This window comes from Dipodomys spectabilis, unplaced genomic scaffold (assembly GCF_019054845.1).
Source record: "Dipodomys spectabilis isolate Male_0828 unplaced genomic scaffold, ASM1905484v1 ptg000322l, whole genome shotgun sequence".
NCBI classification, from domain to species: domain Eukaryota; kingdom Metazoa; phylum Chordata; class Mammalia; order Rodentia; family Heteromyidae; genus Dipodomys; species Dipodomys spectabilis.
The window spans coordinates 159,775-178,375 of NW_024870999.1; the positions used below are offsets into that span (position 1 = coordinate 159,775).

Consider the following 18,601-nt stretch of genomic DNA (forward strand, 5'->3'; position numbering starts at 1 on the left):
CTGGGCCTGGGCACTGTCCCTGAGCTCTTCAGCTCAAGGCTAGTGCCCTACCAATTAAGCCACGGCGCCACTTCCAGTTTTCTGGTGGTTGATTGGACATTAGAGTCTCACAGATTTTCTTGCCTGTACTGACTTTGAACTGGGATCCTCAGATCTCAGCTTCCAGAGCAGCTAGGATTATAGGCATGAGCCACCAGCGCCCAGCTAGTATATTCTTTATAAAAAAAATAATTTAGGGAATGAGTTTGTAGCTCAGTGATAGAACACTTGTATAAATCCTTGAGTCTAATCCCCAGTGTTTAAAAAAACAAACAAAGAAAAAACTAATATTAGCACTCAAGATGCTGAAACAGGAGGATCATGAGTTTTTAAAGCAGTGTGGATGACATGGTGTGGCCCAGGTTATAGGCAACAATAGGAAGGATACCATGAACCACCCTTCAGGCAAAAAATTAGCAATAGATCCTCAGAGCCCAGGGAAAAGGGACAGAGTGGCTGCTACTGCATTGCCAAGCCTCTTCTGGCCAGTGGGGTGTGAGTTGAACTGAAGAGTCAGACTCTTTTCCTGCTCCTTTTGCAGTGAAAGCTGCACATGTCTGCACACCTTGCCTATGTCAAAGGGGGCTTATTCCATAGGCTCTTCATCAGCTCTGAGAGTGGCTTTGTTCCTGAGACCAAGGAGGTAATTTCAAAAAATGATTTGTGGTTATAATTCAACAGTAATAGGACACTATACAGTGATCATAAAACTTTCTTCATCCCAGAGGTGCCAAGTCCAGCTGCTTTTTATTTAGCTGAAACCAAAGTTTGAACTTGGCCTTATTCTTGCTCAGCCAGCATTCTACCACTCAAACCACACCTCTAACTGGCCTGGTGATTGTGTGTGTGTGTGTGTGTGTGTGTGTGTGTGTGTGTACATGCGTGTGTGTGCGTGTGTATGCGCACACACACACACCAGTTCTAAGGCTTGAACTCAGGAGCTAGACACTGTCCCTGAGCTGCTTTTTTTTTGGTCTGTCATGGGGCTTGAACTCTGGGCCTGGGCCTGTCCCTCAGCTCTTCAGCTCAAGGCTAGCATTCTACCACTTGAGCCACAGCACCACTTCCAGTTTTCTGGTGGTTTATTGGAGATAAGAGTCTCACGAACTTTCCTGCCCTGGCTGGCTTTGAACTGCAATCCTCAGATCTCAGCCTCCTGAGTAGCTAGGATTACAGGCGTGAGCCACTGACACCTGGCTCCTAAACTTTTTTGCTCAATGCTAGCACTCTACCACTTGAGCCACAGCTCCACTTCTGGCTTTTTGGTAGTTAATTGAGATAAGAATCTCGAATCTCATGGACTTTCCTTCCAGGCTGGCTTCGAACTGTGATTCTCAGATATCAGCCTCCTTGACTCAGATATCAGTACATTTTATATCCACAAAATATCTATATTGTGTGTCTGTCCAAGGTCAATGATGGTTGACGTTTTGTCCAAGCTACCTAGACTAAAATAAGTAGTCACACAAAAGATGAGGAGTGAATTTCATCTGGCTGGTTTTTGTGGCGGCCCTGTTTCTTCATTGTATCCATACTTAATGTCACTATTTTTTGCATAGACCTTTGGGCTTTCAAATTTTTTCTACAACTCTATTACTTTTCAGAGTCAACTCCTTTTAGGAGAGTAAGTATCAATCCCTCTGGGTTGAAAGTGAGAATCCAGCAAGATATGGGTGAGAGACTTCTGGGGCTCCCTTTCCTGTGTCCCTTTAGGTCTCATCCAGGACTCTGACACACACACTGGTACTGTCTAGCAATGCTGACAATGCTGCTTGTGCTTTACTTTGTTTTCCAGACATCTCTGTGACTTATCTAACTTGAGATCTCTTATCTCTGCAGGTTGCTTTCACGACCAAAATATATCACCCCAATATCAACAGCAATGGCAGCATATGCCTGGACATTCTGCGGTCGCAGTGGTCTCCAGCACTGACTGTGTCCAAAGGTAGAGACATTGACACATGCGCCACATGGCTTATGTCATGTGCATCTACTCCCTCACTAACCAGTGAACATAGAAGCTCAGGAAGAGCAGGCAGTTTCCCTGGCACCCACAGTCCTACCCAGTTCTGTGCCGGTATCCACATCATGTTCTCCATATCCACATCATGTCCCCATACCACAAGAAGCAAATCACTGGAACCCCTTCTGCGCCTTAGTGGTTTTTAGAAGTTGCTTTGTGATGCTCGAGTGTTAAATAGACCTGGTGCCAGTGGTTCACACCTATAATCTCAGGAGGCTGAGATGTGAGGATTGAGTTTAAAGCTTGAGAGATTCTTATTTCCAATTTAACCAGCAAAATGCCAGATTGGAGGTGAGGTTCAAGTAGTAGAACATGCCAACCATGTGTGAAAAAAGCCAAGTAAGAGGACAAGTCCCTGATACCTGGTACCAGCACCAAAAAAAGAAGATTGTCAAATGGGCACAAGGAAAAAAAAATATTGATTCTGCTTACACTTTTTACTTAAAACAGAGCAAAATATACTGCCTAATTTTCCTGTTCCAACAAGGACCAATGAGGACAATGTCTGGGCTCTGAGGAGGAAGCCTTCCCCTGTGGGGCCTCAGAGTCAGTGGAGAAACACTCCCCAAAATAAGTGATGTTGAACACACATAGGTAGATGAAATGGAAGAATCCAGTCTAGCAAGGTGTGGTGGTATACACCTCTATAATCATAGCACTTGGGAGGCTGAGGCAGGAGGATCATGAGGCCACCTTGAGGTATATAATATGTATAATAATAACATAATTTATACAGTATTTTGTACATACATATATAATAAGACTTTGTCTCAAAAAGAAAAGAAAAAGTTTAGTCTAAACCCAGGCTGGAATACCCATAGGTACTCTTTCAGTACCTGTACTCAGGTACTCAGGGGCTGAGAATGGGCTGGTGTGTGCCTGTGAGGCCTGACTATAGACAACACAGTAACCTGGGTAGATGGATGGTTGAAAAATAAAAATAAAAAAAAAAGCCTCAAACAAGCAGAGTGGAACATGAGGTAATGCAGATAGTAGAGCTTTAGCAGCAAGAAAAGGCCACAGTAAGTCCAGAGGGCAGAGTCACCACCCACCTCTGTACTGTAGTGCAGAGTCAGAGTGGATGCCATTGGGCTAATATCCGGGGAATATCTCAGCATTCTGCAAAGATCCCTTCTGAAATGAACCTCTAGCAGGAGTGGGCCTTTTGGATATTTATAACATCCTTTGTGGATCATACAAAACTACCAATAAAGGCAGGTGGCTGCTGACAAGTTCCATAAACCAAATTACCCCATGCCAATTGATTTCAAGGGTCTTATAGGGCCTGAGAGCCAGATGTTCCCCATTTCTGCCAGTGGGGTCTTACTCTACTGCCCAGGGCCCAGGAAAAATATGTGCAGGGAGGGATGCAGAGCTACCAGCTCTTGGGGGGAGGGGGGAGGGGGATGGGGACAGAGCGCATTGGGGAGGGACAGTGCTGTCTGAGGCTGAGTTAGCAGACTTGCAGCCATTGTAAACTTAGGGCAGGAGGAGAAAAGAAGAGGAGCAGGAAGGGGCTCTTGAGTAAGGAAAGGGAATTGGGCCTCAGTTGTTCCATGCTAGCTTCTGGCATCAGGATAGAAAAAGGCTGGTTATCTGAAGAAGAGGATTTGTTCCTCCTACCTGTAGTTCTTTGTGGGGAACTTTGGTCAGGATTTTAGTGGACTTACCAGAGCCAGTTTGGAGTCACAGTGGGTCCAGAGCAAACCATAGATGACAGTTTTCACAGTTACTTTTCACCATGCTCTTTGTGCAAGGTCTCTAGGACTCACACTGAGGGCACATTCCAGAGAGTTATTATGAGAGAAGGAGGCACTGGTTTTGCAGACTTAGTTCAGAATCTCCTTCTAACTGGTTTGTTAGATGTTCGAATCTATGACCTTGGAAAGTTACCTAAATGCTCTGAAATCCTGTTTCTCATCAGTACACGGAACTTTGAAACAAAACACTGAAAATAGGCAGTGTGGGGCATAGACTGAAAGGGTGTCAGAGGGTAAGGCCACAGACACTTCCATGGTAAAGGCCAGGACTGACCAGAGGAGAGAAGTGTCATGCAGCAGTGTGACCATGGCCCTGTGAACTTCACAATGCAGACTGCAAACTCTTAACTAATATGTAGGCAAAACAAATACTGTCATGACTTCAACAACATCATTAGATTGGGGTGTTATGGGGAAGACAACTGCTCCATTAACATGAATGCAAGTTGGAGAGGTTCACGGGACCCAGTGGTGATCTGCAGCCTTAAGGCCACAGCTGACTGATCCTTTCTTTTCTTCCTAGTTCTCTTGTCCATCTGCTCTCTGCTGTGCGACCCCAACCCTGATGATCCTCTGGTACCAGAAATAGCCCATACCTACAAGGCCGACCGAGAGAAGTATGCGTCCTCTTTGGGTTGCCCTTATCCTGTGGCTGCCTAGACTCCCATGGACATATTCCTGCCCTAGCTGAGCAGCGCATTGTGTGTAGTGGCTGTACCCTGGACTTAGCTTCCTGGCTGTCACTCACGTGTCCTTGGGCTCAGAGGAGGGAGAAGCAGATAAGCGCATTTACCCATCAGCAACCACTGCTGCTGGGCCCTAAAATACTATTGCCATGCTCTCCCCTGAGGCCAGCAAGAAAAGTGGTCAGCCAACAGTGGACTCTGAAGAATCTGACAAGAAGGTTTCTGGGAGCTGGGAAGGTGGCTCAGTGGTAGAGCGCTTGCCTTGCATGCCTGAAGCCCTGGGTTCGATTTCTCAGCACCACATAAGCAAAAAGAAAAAAGCCGGAAGTGGCACTGTGGCTCAAGTGGTAGAGTGCTAGCCTTGAGCTGAAGAGCTGAGGGACAGCGCCCAGGCCCAGAGTTCAGGCCCCACGACTGGACCCAAAAAAAAAAAAAGGTTTCTGGATTAAACCTAAAGGGTTTTGACATAGATAAACCAGGGGTTGTCTGCTTAGACAACTGGCTCCACTACACTGCTGCTGCCCATTTGCTGCTTGAAGTTAGCAGTCAGCAGTGTCACTGGGTCACCAGCATACCCTCACTGCCAACTCTGCTTAACCACTCATTTCCAGACCCAGCCTTTAGCCAGGGACAAGCTTTTACACCAGAGTGTAGCCATGTGTGTGACTGGTGATACAGGTGCAGGAAACAGGAGCATGTTTTTTCTGTTTGTTTCTTGAAATAGGCTCTCATTATATGGCCCAGGTTGTCCTTGAACTCTCAACCCTTCTTTTCTACCTTCCAAGTGCTGGGATTACCAGTCATCTATCAGTCCTAGATGTTTGGCAGGCAGCAGCATTTCCCCCATATCAGTCTTGTTCTCTCCCCCACATTGAAGGGACATGACAGTTTCAAGTGAGGGTGTCTTTTCCTCTGCTTTTTCTTCCAGGTACAACAGACTAGCAAGAGAATGGACACAGAAATATGCTATGTAAGTGCCTTGAAGGATGTATGGGAGACTTTGTCCAAAGTAGCTCACCAGGCACAGTGGTCTTCTTGTGAAGACCTGTGAAGACCACCTGCGGAGGTGTTGGCTGGGCTGCTCACAGCATCATCTGTTCTTCCCACATGTGTTGGCCAACCCATTTTCTGGCTGCAGCGCGTTGGTGCCACTCTCAGCCATTGTGGCTTTGACAATATCATGTCTTTAATGCCAAATCAACAGCCATCATTATTATTTCCTGTAGCCTCCTGGTTACACTGGAATTGGTCTTTCTGCCCCAGCTCTGCTCATCTCTGAAGGACCAGGCCCTAGGCACCTATCCTCTCTGGCTCAAGTAGTATGGCTGCTCACTATGGCACCACACAGGGGCCCATCCTGGCCCCTCACCACGTACCCTTTGCCTTTAGAACTCAGTGCTGTCCTGGGCTTTCCTCATATCCTGTCTGCCACAGAACCAGGTCCTGAGGAGTCTGAATACATCCTGGAGGCTCCTGAAAGTTGGAACACTCCTGGAAAGCAGAGGCCTCATTCTGCACTCCTGCTGCCCTCTATCCTCTGCAGCACTACATACTGCACTTCTCACCTCACGCCAAGAAACAGCCAGTGGCAAATTTCAGGATATAAAGCACAGAACATCTCAGGAGAGATGACTTCTTTTTCTGAAGCAAGAGCAAAATTATGGAGCCTGGAGAGATTTGGGTTCTGCTTTTCTATAAGAGGTTTCTCCCAACCCCACCTCCTCCCACCAGGAGCCTACTTGAAATCCAAGTAGAAGCCATTCACAGACCAGAATGCAAGGGACTAAATGTAAATAAAAATGCAATCTCCCCATAACTCTAAATGATAACATATAAGTCTCCTGTTTTCTTTCAGGCAGAGTAGAAATAGAAACCTGAATTCTTCAGAACCTGTTGGAATGCCTAGCTTCCTCATGTGGCTTTCTGTTTGTTGTGGGAAGAGGTGTTGGTGCCATTCTTGGGTCTTGAATTGAGGTCTTGGGGGCAGTCTTTGAGCTTTTCTGCTCAAGGTTAGCCACAAATCTACTTCTGGGTTTTGATAGTTAATTGGAGAGAAGAATCTCATGGACTTTCCTGCCCAGTCTGGCTTCAAACCATGATCCTCAGGTCTCAGCCTTGTGAATAGCTAGGATTATAGGCATGAGCCACCAGTGCCTGGCTCATTTGGCTTTCTAAGGAGAAGGTTTGCTCTCAGAATTGAGAGCTTTAAGATTAGGGTGTCTAGGAAAAGGGATTTCTTTTTTTTTTGTTTTTTTGTTTTTGGGTCCGGTCGTGGGGCCTGAACTCAGGGCCTGGGCGCTGTCCCTCAGCTCTTCAGCTCAAGGCTAGCACTCTACCACTTGAGCCACAGCACCACTTCCGGCTTTTTTCTTTTTTGCTTATGTGGTGCTGAGGAATCGAACCCAGGGCCTCATGCATGCAAGACAAGTACTCTACCACTAAGCCACCTTCCCAGCACGGAAAAGGGATTTCTAAAAAAGCTTCCAAAGGAGGGAAGTTAAGGGACTTCAAATCCTAACACCGTATTTTTCTTTTTTGGAGATACTGCCTTTCTGTGTACTTGAGACTGGCCTGTAACTTGGCAAGGAGACTACCTCAGTCTCCCAGTGCTATGATTACAGTTGTGTACCACCATGCCCAGCCCTAACCTAGTCTTTTCTGAGTTGTATGTGAAGCAGGTCCACTCCTAAGGAGTGATGCTTGGTGAGTTGGATCAAATTCTAGCAAATGAAGAATCAAACTCTACCAGCACAAGGTTAGGTGAGGCTGGAAGTGTGGCTTTGTGGTTAGAGTGCCTGCCTAAGCAATTATGAGACCCCCAGTTCAAACTCCCAGTACTGGCAAGGGAAGAGCAGGTAAGATCTATAGGTCTACAGATAAAAGGTGTACAGATCTAGCACCTGAGAGCCAAGGGTAACAGTGGTAGATTTCTTTGCCCTAGAAATTGCCAAGTTGTAGGTACAGCTTTAATGCTACATGCTTTGCCAGGGAGAATACCATTGTGAGCTTACTGAAACAGAATGAACCTGATCTGCATTTGCCTTCTGGGGATCCCCATTTAGGATACTCCTGTTATATCTTTTGGGGTCTTATGGATCCTTGTTCCTTTTTATAATGGTGAGGATTACATTTTAAATTTGTCTTTTATCCCTTTGGTCTTAGATAAAACAACCATTTTTTCAGTGCTGGGGATCGAACCTAGAGTTTTGTGCATATTAAGCAAGTGCTCTACCACTGAGCAAAAGAACAATAAATCTTAATAGACAGGGAAAATGCCTTTACCGAGGCATCCTTCAGCAAGGTTGCCAAGCAACAGTGAGATACCCTGTGTGAGATCAGGTGATTGAGCTCCCAGAGGAGTTTGCAAATGAAAACTCATGCTAGGGCAAAGGAGACTGACTCAGGTCAGAGGAGAAAATCCAGGCCGAAGTTTGTGTGGGGGCTCTGCATTCCATACTCCGCCTTTCAAGCAAAATAGTATACAACTCCCAAGAAACAGGGATTTTTCTAGCTCAAATCAAAAATTTCCCAAGTCTCTCAGTTTTGTTGGAGATACAAATAGAATTAGCTCCTTGGTGTCCCTGGGATAAATTTTCACTTAAACATTTGCAAGTCTAAAATGGATATTGTACCTGCCAGACCTCTTGGACAGGCTTGTTCACAGAGCTGCAGTCAGCCTGGAGAACAGGCTTCTTATAACAGCCTTGTTCTGAGCTAGGTTTCTTGGTACAGTAATCCCAGCATTCAGGAGGAGGCAGACTGAAGGACCACAAGTTTAAAGCCAGCTTCAAAAATGGAGAGAAAGTGAAATGGCCCTGTTCCTAGGTGAACCATGCTCTTGGTAGCTGCTGTCACCACTGTCACTAGAGATTACCCTTCCCAGGCAAGTCCTGGGTCAGCAACTGGGCAGCGTGTGCAAAAAGCCTACTGTAAGCAATGTGTTTTTTTTCCTCCATGGACCATAATGATCTTAAGCATGATCTTAAGCAACCAATGTACAGTGAATGAATGTACATAAATGATTGTTCTCACAGAAGCTTCTGGACTTCCTAAATGGAGCTGAGTTACTAGGGCTTGAACTCTGGGCCTTGAGCTCTCAGCTTTTCACTCATGACTGGCACACTCTACCAGTTGGTCCAGGCCTCCAGTTCTGGCTTTTTGCTAGTTAATTGGAGAGAATGAATCTCTTGTACTTGTCTTGCCCTGATTGGCTTCAAACTTTGGTATTCTGACATCAGTCTTCTGAGTAGCTATATAGGCACATATAGCCTTGGGCACTTGGCTTGCTCTCTTTTTCTGGTGGTAGTAGTGGTGGTGGTACTATATTTTGAACTCAGCGTCATGCTTGCTCTATATTCCCCAAAGTCTTTCTGTTTTAGTTATTTTTCCAGTTGGACCTTTTAACCCAGGCCATGACCCTCCTGCTTTTATTTTTACTTTATTTTTAATTTTCAATTTTAATTTTAATTTTTGTAGGTTGTGGGGATTGAACTCTGGACCTGAGCGCTGTCCCTGAGCTCATCAGCTCAAGGTGAGCCATCTACCACTTGAGGCACAGCACCACTTCTGGTTTTCTGGTGGCTAATTGGTAATAAGAGTCTCGTGGTGGGGAGGGAGGAGGAAAGAGTCTCATGAACTTTCCTGCCCTGGCTGGCTTTGAACTGTGATCCTCAGATCTCAGCCTCCTGAGTATCTAGGATTATGGGTGTAAGCCACTGGTACCCAGCTAGTTTCAATTTTTTTTTTTTTTTTTTTTTTTTTGGTCAGTTGTAGGACTTGAACTTGGGCTTGGGTGCGTCCTTGAGCTCCTTTGCTCAAGGCTAGAGCTCTGCCACTTTGAGCCATTATGCCACAGTGCCACTTCCAATTTCTGGTGGTTAATTGGAAATAAGAATCTCATGGACTTTCCTGCCCAGGCTGGCTTTGACCTGAACTCTTCAGATTTCATCCTCCTGAATAATTAGGATTGCAGGTGTGAGCCACCAAGCTTTTAACTGCAATCTTCAGATCTCAATCTCCTGAGTAGCTAGGATTACAGGCATGAGCCACCAGCACCATCCTGTGTTTATGTTTTTATCACAGCTGGAATGATACAGGTGCTACACCATGCTTGCTTTTTTTTTTTTTTTAATTAAGGGGGGGTGTCCTTGCTAATTCTTTGTCCAGGCTGGCCTTGCACCTCCCACTCTGAGCCTCTGGAGTAGCTAGGAGTGCAGAGGTGTGTCACCACACCCAGCGTGAAGCTGAGATATTGATCTTTCCTTCAGAAAGACCCAGGAGTTCCAAGAACATAGAATAGGAACAGAATCTCATAGCAAAGGATAAAAAATGCCAGAATGCAAATTTCCACCAAGTCTGGTAGTTCATAATAGATTAATATCCTAATAACAGAATTCTCACACCACCTCATTGAAGTTGTTCAAGGATGGCCAGATTTCTTTCTCTGAAGTTCAGAAAAAAATCTCCCTCAGTGTCAGAGGAGGTACTTAACCTTCCTCATCTACAGAATTGCTGTCCTGAGGTTTGTCCCTCATACCCAGAGGCAAAAAAAAGACCACTCACTTAAGCATGGAGCCCTGTCTCTCATTTCCTCTTATGGCTGACTCCTCTGACTAGCAATCTCTTCCTACTTTGTGCTGAATAAGGGTTGAACCTCCAAAATGGAGGGTAGTAGCCACTGACATTACAAAAATAGCAATGTCAAGTAGGTAGGAGCAGCAAGTCCATCTTGGGCAGCATTCCTTCCAGAGAACTGCTCCTTTACCTGCTGTCCACCTCCTTATCACTTCTTGAAACCAGTTTTTTGGCTTTGCTGAGCCTGTCACCTAGCACTCCTGTTGACAGACTTTATTTAAAGCAAAAAGCTAAACAGAACTTAAAAAAATTAAATCAGGCAGTGGCTTCTTTGATTTTCCAAAATGAAAACTTCCTCTTCCCCTCTCCACTTCTCCCAGACTCTCACCTTCCAGACAGGTAATATCAATAGCACCCTGCTGCATGTCACAGGGCACCCCTTGAGGATGGGCCTGGCCAGTGTCCATGTTGGAGGGCAAAGCAAAGTTGCTCACTGTCTCTTACCCACCTGTCCTCTATTCCATCCATAGTCGCTCCAATGGCTAGTTATGCATGGAGGATTGTAATTGCTAGCTGCTCATTGTAATAATTTTATAGTTTCATTAAGTGGCTTCCATGTCATACCCCTAACATATTCCTGGAGCACTTCATTCCAGATTTTATGTAATTGCCACATCCTAACTCTCACTCTTTGCTTCATTTTCTCTCAGAATTTCATGAACTGTCCAGCTCAAACAGGTTCCTAGTTGAAAGGCCTGAATTCACTTAAAAAAGCCCTGGTTTGAGGCTGGAAAGGTGGTGCAGTGGTAGAGTGCTTGCCTTGCATGCATGAGGGAGGCCCTGGGTTCAATTCCTCAGCACCACATAAGCAGAAAAAGCTGGAAGGTGCTGTGGCTCAAGTGGTAGAGTGCTAGCCTTGAGCTGAAGAGCTGGGGGACAGCGCCAGGCCCAGAATTCAGGCCCCATGATCGCCACCCCCCCCCAAAAAAAAGGCCCTGATTTCAAAAAAAAACTCTAGTACCACACTACAAAAAAAAAAAAGTAGTATACTCAGCTCATATTAGTTGACTTATAAGAAAGCAGTGTATCCATCTGAAAAGAAAATACAAATGCTGTCCATAGGTGAGGATTCTTACTGGTTTACAACTTCTGCGCTCTTTACAAAAGCCCTTGACAGCTGGGAAGGTGGCTCAGTGGTAGAGCACTTGTCTTGCATGCATGAGGCCCTGGGTTCGATTTCTCAGCACCACATAAGCAAAAAGAAAAAAGCCGGAAGTGGCGCTGTGGCTCAAGTGGTAGAGCGCTAGCCTTGAGCTGAAGAGCTGAAGGACAGCGCCTAGGCCCAGAGTTCAGGCCCCACAACGGGACAAAAAAAAAAAAAAACCCTTGACCAGTATGGGAGTTTCCTGCCCAGCGATTTACTGTACCCTTTGTGTTCCACAAAAGCCTTTTGGCATGTCTGGGTCCCCTGAAGGTGGAGATTTGAGATAGAAAAGGCTACTATACTTTCCTCAGGGCCAGTCTTAAATCTCTTTCCTTTCAGTAATAGAATTCTGTCTTCCAGCTATTAATAGAGGAACAGTAAGCAATACAAACCTTAGGTTTAGGTAACGACCCCTCCTGTAGCCTTCTTTCCATGCAGCCTAGTCCAGTCCCTGTCTCTCCCCCCCCCCCCCCCCCTTATCCCCCTGCTTTTCCCTAGCAGCCTGGGTGAGCCTTGTCCTATTCTGAGCTGGTCTAATACCAGAACATAGAGCCCTTCCCCTTTGGCCTGCACAACGCGATCTCAGGTAAGGGTAAGTTCTCCTCAGGCTGGGCAGTATAAAGCCAGTGAATTAGTTCTCCATGGTAGGGAAGCAAACTATGAGCTGCTTTCCTTCTTGTCTGGTTTCCCTTCCAGGAAATTAGTTCAGCCAGTGCAGGCACACCTGTGGGTAGAAAGAAGAGGTGTGCTCTGTGAGGAAGTGAGTTTGAGCAAGATGAGCCTCTTGCTGCTGACTGGGCAAACATCCCAATGTGGTGAAGCACAAGGCCATTTCTCTTCATTTCTCCACCACCCCAGCCTCAGCCTATCATACTGTTCTTTTTCTTTCCTTATTTTTTATTTTTATTAGCACAAAGAATTGCTCAAAGGGGTTCCATTGTAACATTTATATACATGCACATAATGTACTTTGAGCAAATTCACCCCATGAGTTTTGACTAGGATACATTATATGCATGTAGATACATGTCACAAAGAAACTCCCCCTTGTGCAAGAAATGTATGCTAATAAAATAATCACCACCTGTATATTAACTCAAGCTCCCGCTTTCCTCTAGCCTCCTTTTTAAGAGTTTCTCCGTGGGGGTCATCATGCTGTTTGCAGATAGACAGATAAAGTACATTCCACTCGTTCCCCATCAGCTTCACACACACATGCTCCAGCAACCCAGACTAGCCTCGGACTCGCGACCATGCCTCAACCCTCCCAAGCGCAGGGATGACAGGCGTGTCCACCACGCCTGGCCTCACAGAGGAAGCTTCTGATGGGGGTCCATGTACTGGGGGAGGTTCATGAGTCTACGATCTCTCAAATGAATGCCTTAATGAACTAGAACAAGAACTCTAACAGGACGTGCCAGGTCCTCCAGAAACCGCTAAGAAGGGGCTGGGACCCAAGAACGCTCCAGGCCGCATTCCAGAAGGTCACCCGGAGGGTGAGCCGACGTCAGTCCCCCTCAGCCCTGCTAATCTGGCTGCCGCTAGTCTGGCTGTGTCGGGAGCCCACACAGCACAGACCAAAGAGACACTCGCTACCCGACAGGCCCTTTCGCGTGTTCAGCCCCACTTCCGCTTCCGGAATTGGAGGCGGGGCTTCCGTCGGCAGAGGCGAGCCCCGGAGCCGTCAGGGGAGGCCCGGCGGAGAGCTGCGACTGCTCGGGTGGGAAGCCGCGGGGCGTGCCATGGCGGCGAACCTGAGCCGGAACGGGCCGGCGCTACAGGAGGCCTACGTGCGGGTGGTCACCGAGAAGTCCCCGACGGACTGGTGGGCAGCGAGGCGGGTCGGGCCGGGGTGGTGGGCGGGATTGGAGGGGGCGCCGGGGGCCTCTCTCAGGGGCGCAGAGCCCAGCTCTCAGCCCACCTCAGCACCCCTCCATCGCCCTCGGTGGACCGCCGAGCCCACTGCCCTTCCTCACCGCACGCTCGGCCCCGCGGGCCTCGGCGAGGACTCGCGCGCCGGCTCGCAGATCTTTTCCCATTCTGGGACTCGCTAGAGACCCGGCGTCCTGCGAAGGTGCCACCCCTCCGAAGGTGGACGCCTGATGTTGAGGTTGGGAATGGGCCTTCGTGGTCTGACAGCACTGTTGGGAACTTAAGCTTGTCCTGAGGCTCAGATAAGGAGTTCAGAGGTGGGTCTCTATTTCTCTTTCCTGTGCCTGAGCCATGGGGAGAAGAATGAAGGATGCTAGTCACCTGTCTGGGAAAAGGCCCCTCTCTTCCCGCCCCTCTGCTAGGCTGTCCATTGTATAGGTCTCATCATGCAGTTCCGCCAGGCGCGGTGGCTCAAGCCCATAATCCTCCTCCTACTCACGAGGCTGAGATCTGAGGATTGTGGTTCAAAGCCAGCAGGAAAGTCTGAGACTCTTACCTTCAATTAAACACCAAAAAGCCAGAAATGTAGCTGTGGCTCTCAAGTGGTAGAACATTATCCTTGAGCGAAAAAGCTAAGGGATAGCACACAGCCCTGCGTTCAAGCCCCACAGGGGGGAAAAACAGGACCTTACTATGCTGGAAGCCTGGATCTGAAGTTTCTAGCATAATCCTGTACAGCTTTCTGCATGCCCCCACACTCAGCTCTTTGCAATAGGAATAGCTGATACTGCAATGCTGTTTCACTTTCCTCGTCATTTTTTTTTTTTTTCTGCCAGTCCTGGGGCTTGAACTCAGGGCCTGGACACTGTCCCTGAGCTTCTTTTGTTCAAAGCTAGCACTCTACCAATTGAGTCACAGCACCATTTCTGGCTTTTTCTGTTTATGTGGTACAGAGGAATCAAACCCAGGGCTTCATGCATGCTAGACAAGCACTCTACCACTAAGCCACATTTCCAGCCCCTCCCAAATGTTTTTATTAACCAGTTCTTAGCATTTCCATGTATGAGAAATCTGCTAGGTATGGTGAACTAAGGTGACCAACCTTGGGGAACAGAAACTAGACCTCAAAGGTGACGTTATGATGGACCCCTCTCCCCTCCCCCCTCCCCCCCCACCCCCCCATTCCTCCTTCTGCACAGAAGCCAGAAGTAGTCCTGGGCCCTGTGGAGCTTTTTCCTATTGTCTGAACCAAACTCTGTTGCTGTGACTCACCACATTCTCTTATCTAAATGCTTTCTTGTTTCCTCTGCACTTCCTTGGTGCCTCAGTTGTCTTGGGAACTATCACAGCCCAGCTGGCTGTGCAGAACTCTAGTGTTCCTGGTCTTTTCTTGGGGTCTGCTGCCACCTTGGTCTGGTACTGGCTTACCCCACCTACTTTTTTTCCCTTCTGAGGCTTCAGGGCCTACTCTTTTCTCTCACCATATCCTCTGCTCAAACAGCTATGTTTCTACCCTCTCATTCACCTCCAAGCTTCTACAGCATTTCAAGTTGTTCTGTTCACTAAATGAGACTCTGGCTTCCACCCAGAGTCACAGCCATTTAGTTACTCAACAAGACTATGGGGCAGGTCCTCACTCGTAAGCTGAAATATATATCTGAACCATCTTACTTCCCCCTCCCCATAACTCTGTAGTGGCTTCCTGTTGCACTTAGAGTAAAGCCCAGACTCCTGCCCTGCCTGACCACCATATGACCGCCTTTCTGCTCCCTTCCTGCTTAAAACACTGTGGCCACACCTATTCACCACCACTCTGCATGCCGTTTTTCTCTTCCTCAAACATCTGATCTGGTTCCTCTTCAGAGCCCTCTTGCTGCTTCCTCTGCCCAGAGCAAACTTCTTCCACATCATTTCAAGTGGCTCTCCAGCCTTCATATCCACTCTTGGAGTTGCCTTCTCAGAGGCTTTCCTAGACTCAGCCTCCCAACTGCAATTACCTCAGTGACTTCCTTCAGATACATAACAGACATGCCTGAAACTCATGGACTAGTTTGTAGTTGTTGTTGGTTTTGTTTTATTTTTTGTCACTTTTATCACTTCACTAGAAGGGGTGAGTGAGTCTTTTGGCTCTAGTGCCCAATTGTTTTGTATAGTAGATGGTCAGATAATGGATGGATAAGCTATACAGAAAAGGCAGTATAGAATATCAAAGAAAGGAGATGGCCTTCAATTTGGTGGATCATAGAAGGTTTTACACAGAGGAGGTACCATTGCACCAGGCCTTGAGACTAGACCCAGAGCCTTGGCTCTCAATCTTGGATTTGTCTCCAGCCCAGATCTGGACATGATTTGTTCTCATCCAGTTTATATGTCACCTTCTGTGCCTACTTTACTCCCTAACCAGATATAAAATTAAATGTATTTTTTGTTTGTTTGTTTTTGGTCAGTCGGGGCTTGAACTCTGGGCTTGGGCGCTGTCGCTGTGCTCTTCAGTTCAAGGCAAGCGCTCTACCACTTGAGCCACAGTGGCACTTTGGTTTTCTAGTGGTTTTTTGGAGATAAGAGTCTCTGGGACTTTCCTGCCCGGGCTGGCTTTGAACCGCAATCCTCAAATCTCAGCCCCCTGAGTAGCTAGGATTACAGGTGTGAGCCAACCACACCCAGCTCAGTATTCTTTTGTCTCTGTTAACATGGGCAGAACCTTTTGGGGATTATTCATGGCCACACTCATATCACAGTAAACAGGTTCTTAGAACACATTTTTTGAAAGAATGGTTGAATAATAAGATATTTGCTGTATGTAGGCCAGCTCACTATGGTTTTTTTTCATGTTGATTTGAAAGAAGGGTGGAGTTCCATTGACTGGGATGTTTCTCTGAACTGGGCATATTCTTGAAATGGTTTAGAGTGGAACCCTGAAGAGAGGGGATAAAGTCAGAGGAGTAGGCAGCAGGCCTGGAGTTTGGCCATATTAACTGCAGAGCCTTTTCTGTCCTCTGCCGCTGTGCTTTTCTTCATCCCCTGGCTGGTATCCAGGGACTTGGGTCCATCAGCAGGAATGGTCTTCTTCTTTTTTTTTTTTTTTTTTTGGCCGTAGTGGGGCCTGAACTCTGGGCCTGGGCACTGTCCCTCAGCTCTTCAGCTCAAGGCTAGCGAGCTACCACTTGAGCTACAGCACCACTTCCGGCTTTTTCTGCTTATGTGGTGCTGAGGAATCGAACCCAGGGCCTCATGGATGCAAGGCAAGCACTTGACCAGTGAGCCACCTTCCCAACCTGGTCTTCCTTTTTTTTGGGGTGGGGGGGTCCAGTCGTGGGGCCTGAACTCTGGGCCTGGGCGCTGTCCCTCAGCTCTTCAGCTCACGGCTAGCACGCTACCACTTGAGCCATAGCACCACTTCTGGCTTTTTCTGCTTATGGGTGCTGAGGAATCGAACCCAGGGCCTCATGCATGCAAGGGAAGCGCTCTACCACTGAGCCACCTTCCCAGCCCCTGGTCTTCCTTTTTTTAAGATGGCTTCTCCAACTCCCCAGTCTTTCTTTCTCCTGTTGTTCTCTGGTCTTTTTTCTTGAATGTTTCTTCTCTATTGTTTCATCTTCCGATAAGCAACAGCTCTTATCAGCCTGTCTGTTCCCTGCTTACCAGGCCTGCTGAACCTGTGTCTGAGTTCTCTATCTTTCTCAGGCAAACACATTTCTCCAGTGGCATTGGAAAGTCCCTGACTTCTGGATTTCTGTCCAAATTACCTCTCTCAGGCTGGGGAGGTGACAGATACTGGGCGGGTGTCCCTACCCTTTGCCCATACAGCATTGCTACAGTGTTGGTGCTGGTGGCTGGGCTCCATGTGCACTGTGGAGACCTCATGCCCACCTTACCTCTATGAGACCTCTGAGACCTCTTCCAGATTACTCTCCTTAAGGAACCTTTGTTTTGGTCAAGAGACTGCATGGCTCAGACTTAAATTTACTATACTTCTTTACCACTTAAGTAGTACCAGTTTATACACCAAAAGCCTTTCCAGACTCTTATGAAGAGTCTTCTCTTTACAAGAGAAGAAAAGACACAGCCCAGTGTCAGCAGTGGAGACTTAAGGCTGTGCTAGATAGAGAGTTGTCCATGGCATGGGTCCATGAGAGGAGTGGCAGGTTGGTAGTCTTGACTGGGACTTCATATTGTGTCACTGCTTCTGGTTTCTAACGCTGTACATGCTTGTTAAAACTTGTGTTTGTGGGAGTCTCACACCCAGGCTGGACCTAGTATGCCACCTTTCAGGCTTTACAGAAGGCAAATAGGCCCAAGGGTATTGGGCAGCTTTCCAGGGTGCCTGGTGACTCTCTTCCTCTCTCCAGCTTCTCCTTTAGGTACTTTGTGTTCAGGAATATGTTGCGAGTATCTTTTGTCTTTTCAGATTCATGTTCCTGGTAGTCAGAGGCATATTTTAGCCATGAACATGTAGAACGATAATGTATACCTTTACAGCCAATGTTTTCCTCTAAGTAGACCTGCGCTCCTCATTTCCACATCTTTGTCCTCACAGTAAGCCTCACCTGCCTTAGCACCTGCCTGGTGAGTCAGCAGGGCAGAGCAGAGCTAGTACCTGCTGTGCTAGGTGCACTAAAGACACATGGAGCCCATACTACTGGCCACTGAGCACACTTCTGTTTTGTTTCAGGGCTCTCTTTACCTATGAAGGCAACAGCAATGACATCCGTGTGGCTGGCACTGGGGGTGAGTATGACCCAAATGGGTTTTCAGCACCAGAAGGCAGGAAAATGACTGTTACTGGTCCATTTTGCTGACATTTTAGCCATCAAAGAAAGAAGAGGGAATTCAGCACAGAGGCAGCCTGTGTCCAGAGTACTCCATTGGAAGATGCTATTCTAAGAGATAGTGCAGGTAAAAAAGGTCCACAGACATGTCCTTTTCTGTCTGCTCTGCGCTGGCCAGCTACACACAGGAACCTTGTGGTCACTAGGAGGCAAAGTCAGAGATAAAGGGGGTATAAGCCACATGTCTCCAGCTGAGAAAAGCCTGATCCCTCCTCATGCTTAAACTGTCTTCCTTGATCTGCCTAACCTTCCCCTACTCCCTGCCCTTCCCCTCCCCCTTGCAGTACATGGCTTCATTGTTCAAGGATGCCTGAAATATATATTCTTTGCCCTGTTAAACTTAAGTATGACTTTAGTGTCTCATTGATAGAAAGTTTCTTCCTGCTATAAGCTGTTCTCTCTGATACATCCTCTTTGTAATATTGCCTCTGCATGGTCATTGCACATGGCTGGCAGGTGCCCAGCTGGTGCACCTACCTGAGTTTCCTAGTACTGCTTCCAGTGGCACAAAGCAGTGCAGATTCAGTATCTCATGCCCAGATTCTGTGGACTCTAGCTGAAATACCTGCTCCAGTTGCCTTACTTCATGCCCAAGAAGTTCAGGAGTTTAAGCT

The 18,601-nt window shown here is 47.2% G+C and overlaps 2 protein-coding genes across 13 annotated transcripts in view; both read left to right on the plus strand.

Annotated features, from left to right (window-relative positions):
- The window catches only part of Ube2d4 (ubiquitin conjugating enzyme E2 D4 (putative)), a 23,907-nt gene extending 14,868 nt beyond the window's left edge, over window positions 1–9,039 (plus strand). For 2 of the 6 annotated variants that reach the window (XM_042702375.1, XM_042702371.1), the window contains 4 exons: window positions 1,879–1,984; window positions 4,346–4,439; window positions 5,437–5,478; window positions 5,898–6,294. In XM_042702375.1, coding sequence (XP_042558309.1) covers window positions 1,879–1,984; window positions 4,346–4,439; window positions 5,437–5,478; window positions 5,898–5,955 — 300 coding nt within the window. In that variant the 3' untranslated portion in view covers window positions 5,956–6,294. Of the gene's footprint in view, window positions 1–1,878; window positions 1,985–4,345; window positions 4,440–5,436; window positions 6,295–8,984 lie in introns of those variants that run through there. The other 4 variants (XM_042702376.1, XM_042702374.1, XM_042702372.1 and 1 more) reach the window with 3 other exon arrangements.
- Window positions 5,644–18,601, plus strand: part of Dbnl (drebrin like) — a 22,742-nt gene continuing 9,784 nt past the window's right edge. For 6 of the 7 annotated variants that reach the window (XM_042702365.1, XM_042702367.1, XM_042702368.1 and 3 more), the window contains exons 1-2: window positions 12,946–13,111; window positions 17,831–17,886. In XM_042702365.1, the coding sequence (XP_042558299.1) occupies window positions 13,029–13,111; window positions 17,831–17,886 (139 nt within the window). In that variant the 5' untranslated portion in view covers window positions 12,946–13,028. Of the gene's footprint in view, window positions 5,650–11,476; window positions 11,484–12,945; window positions 13,112–17,830; window positions 17,887–18,601 lie in introns of those variants that run through there. The other variant, XM_042702363.1, reaches the window with a different exon arrangement.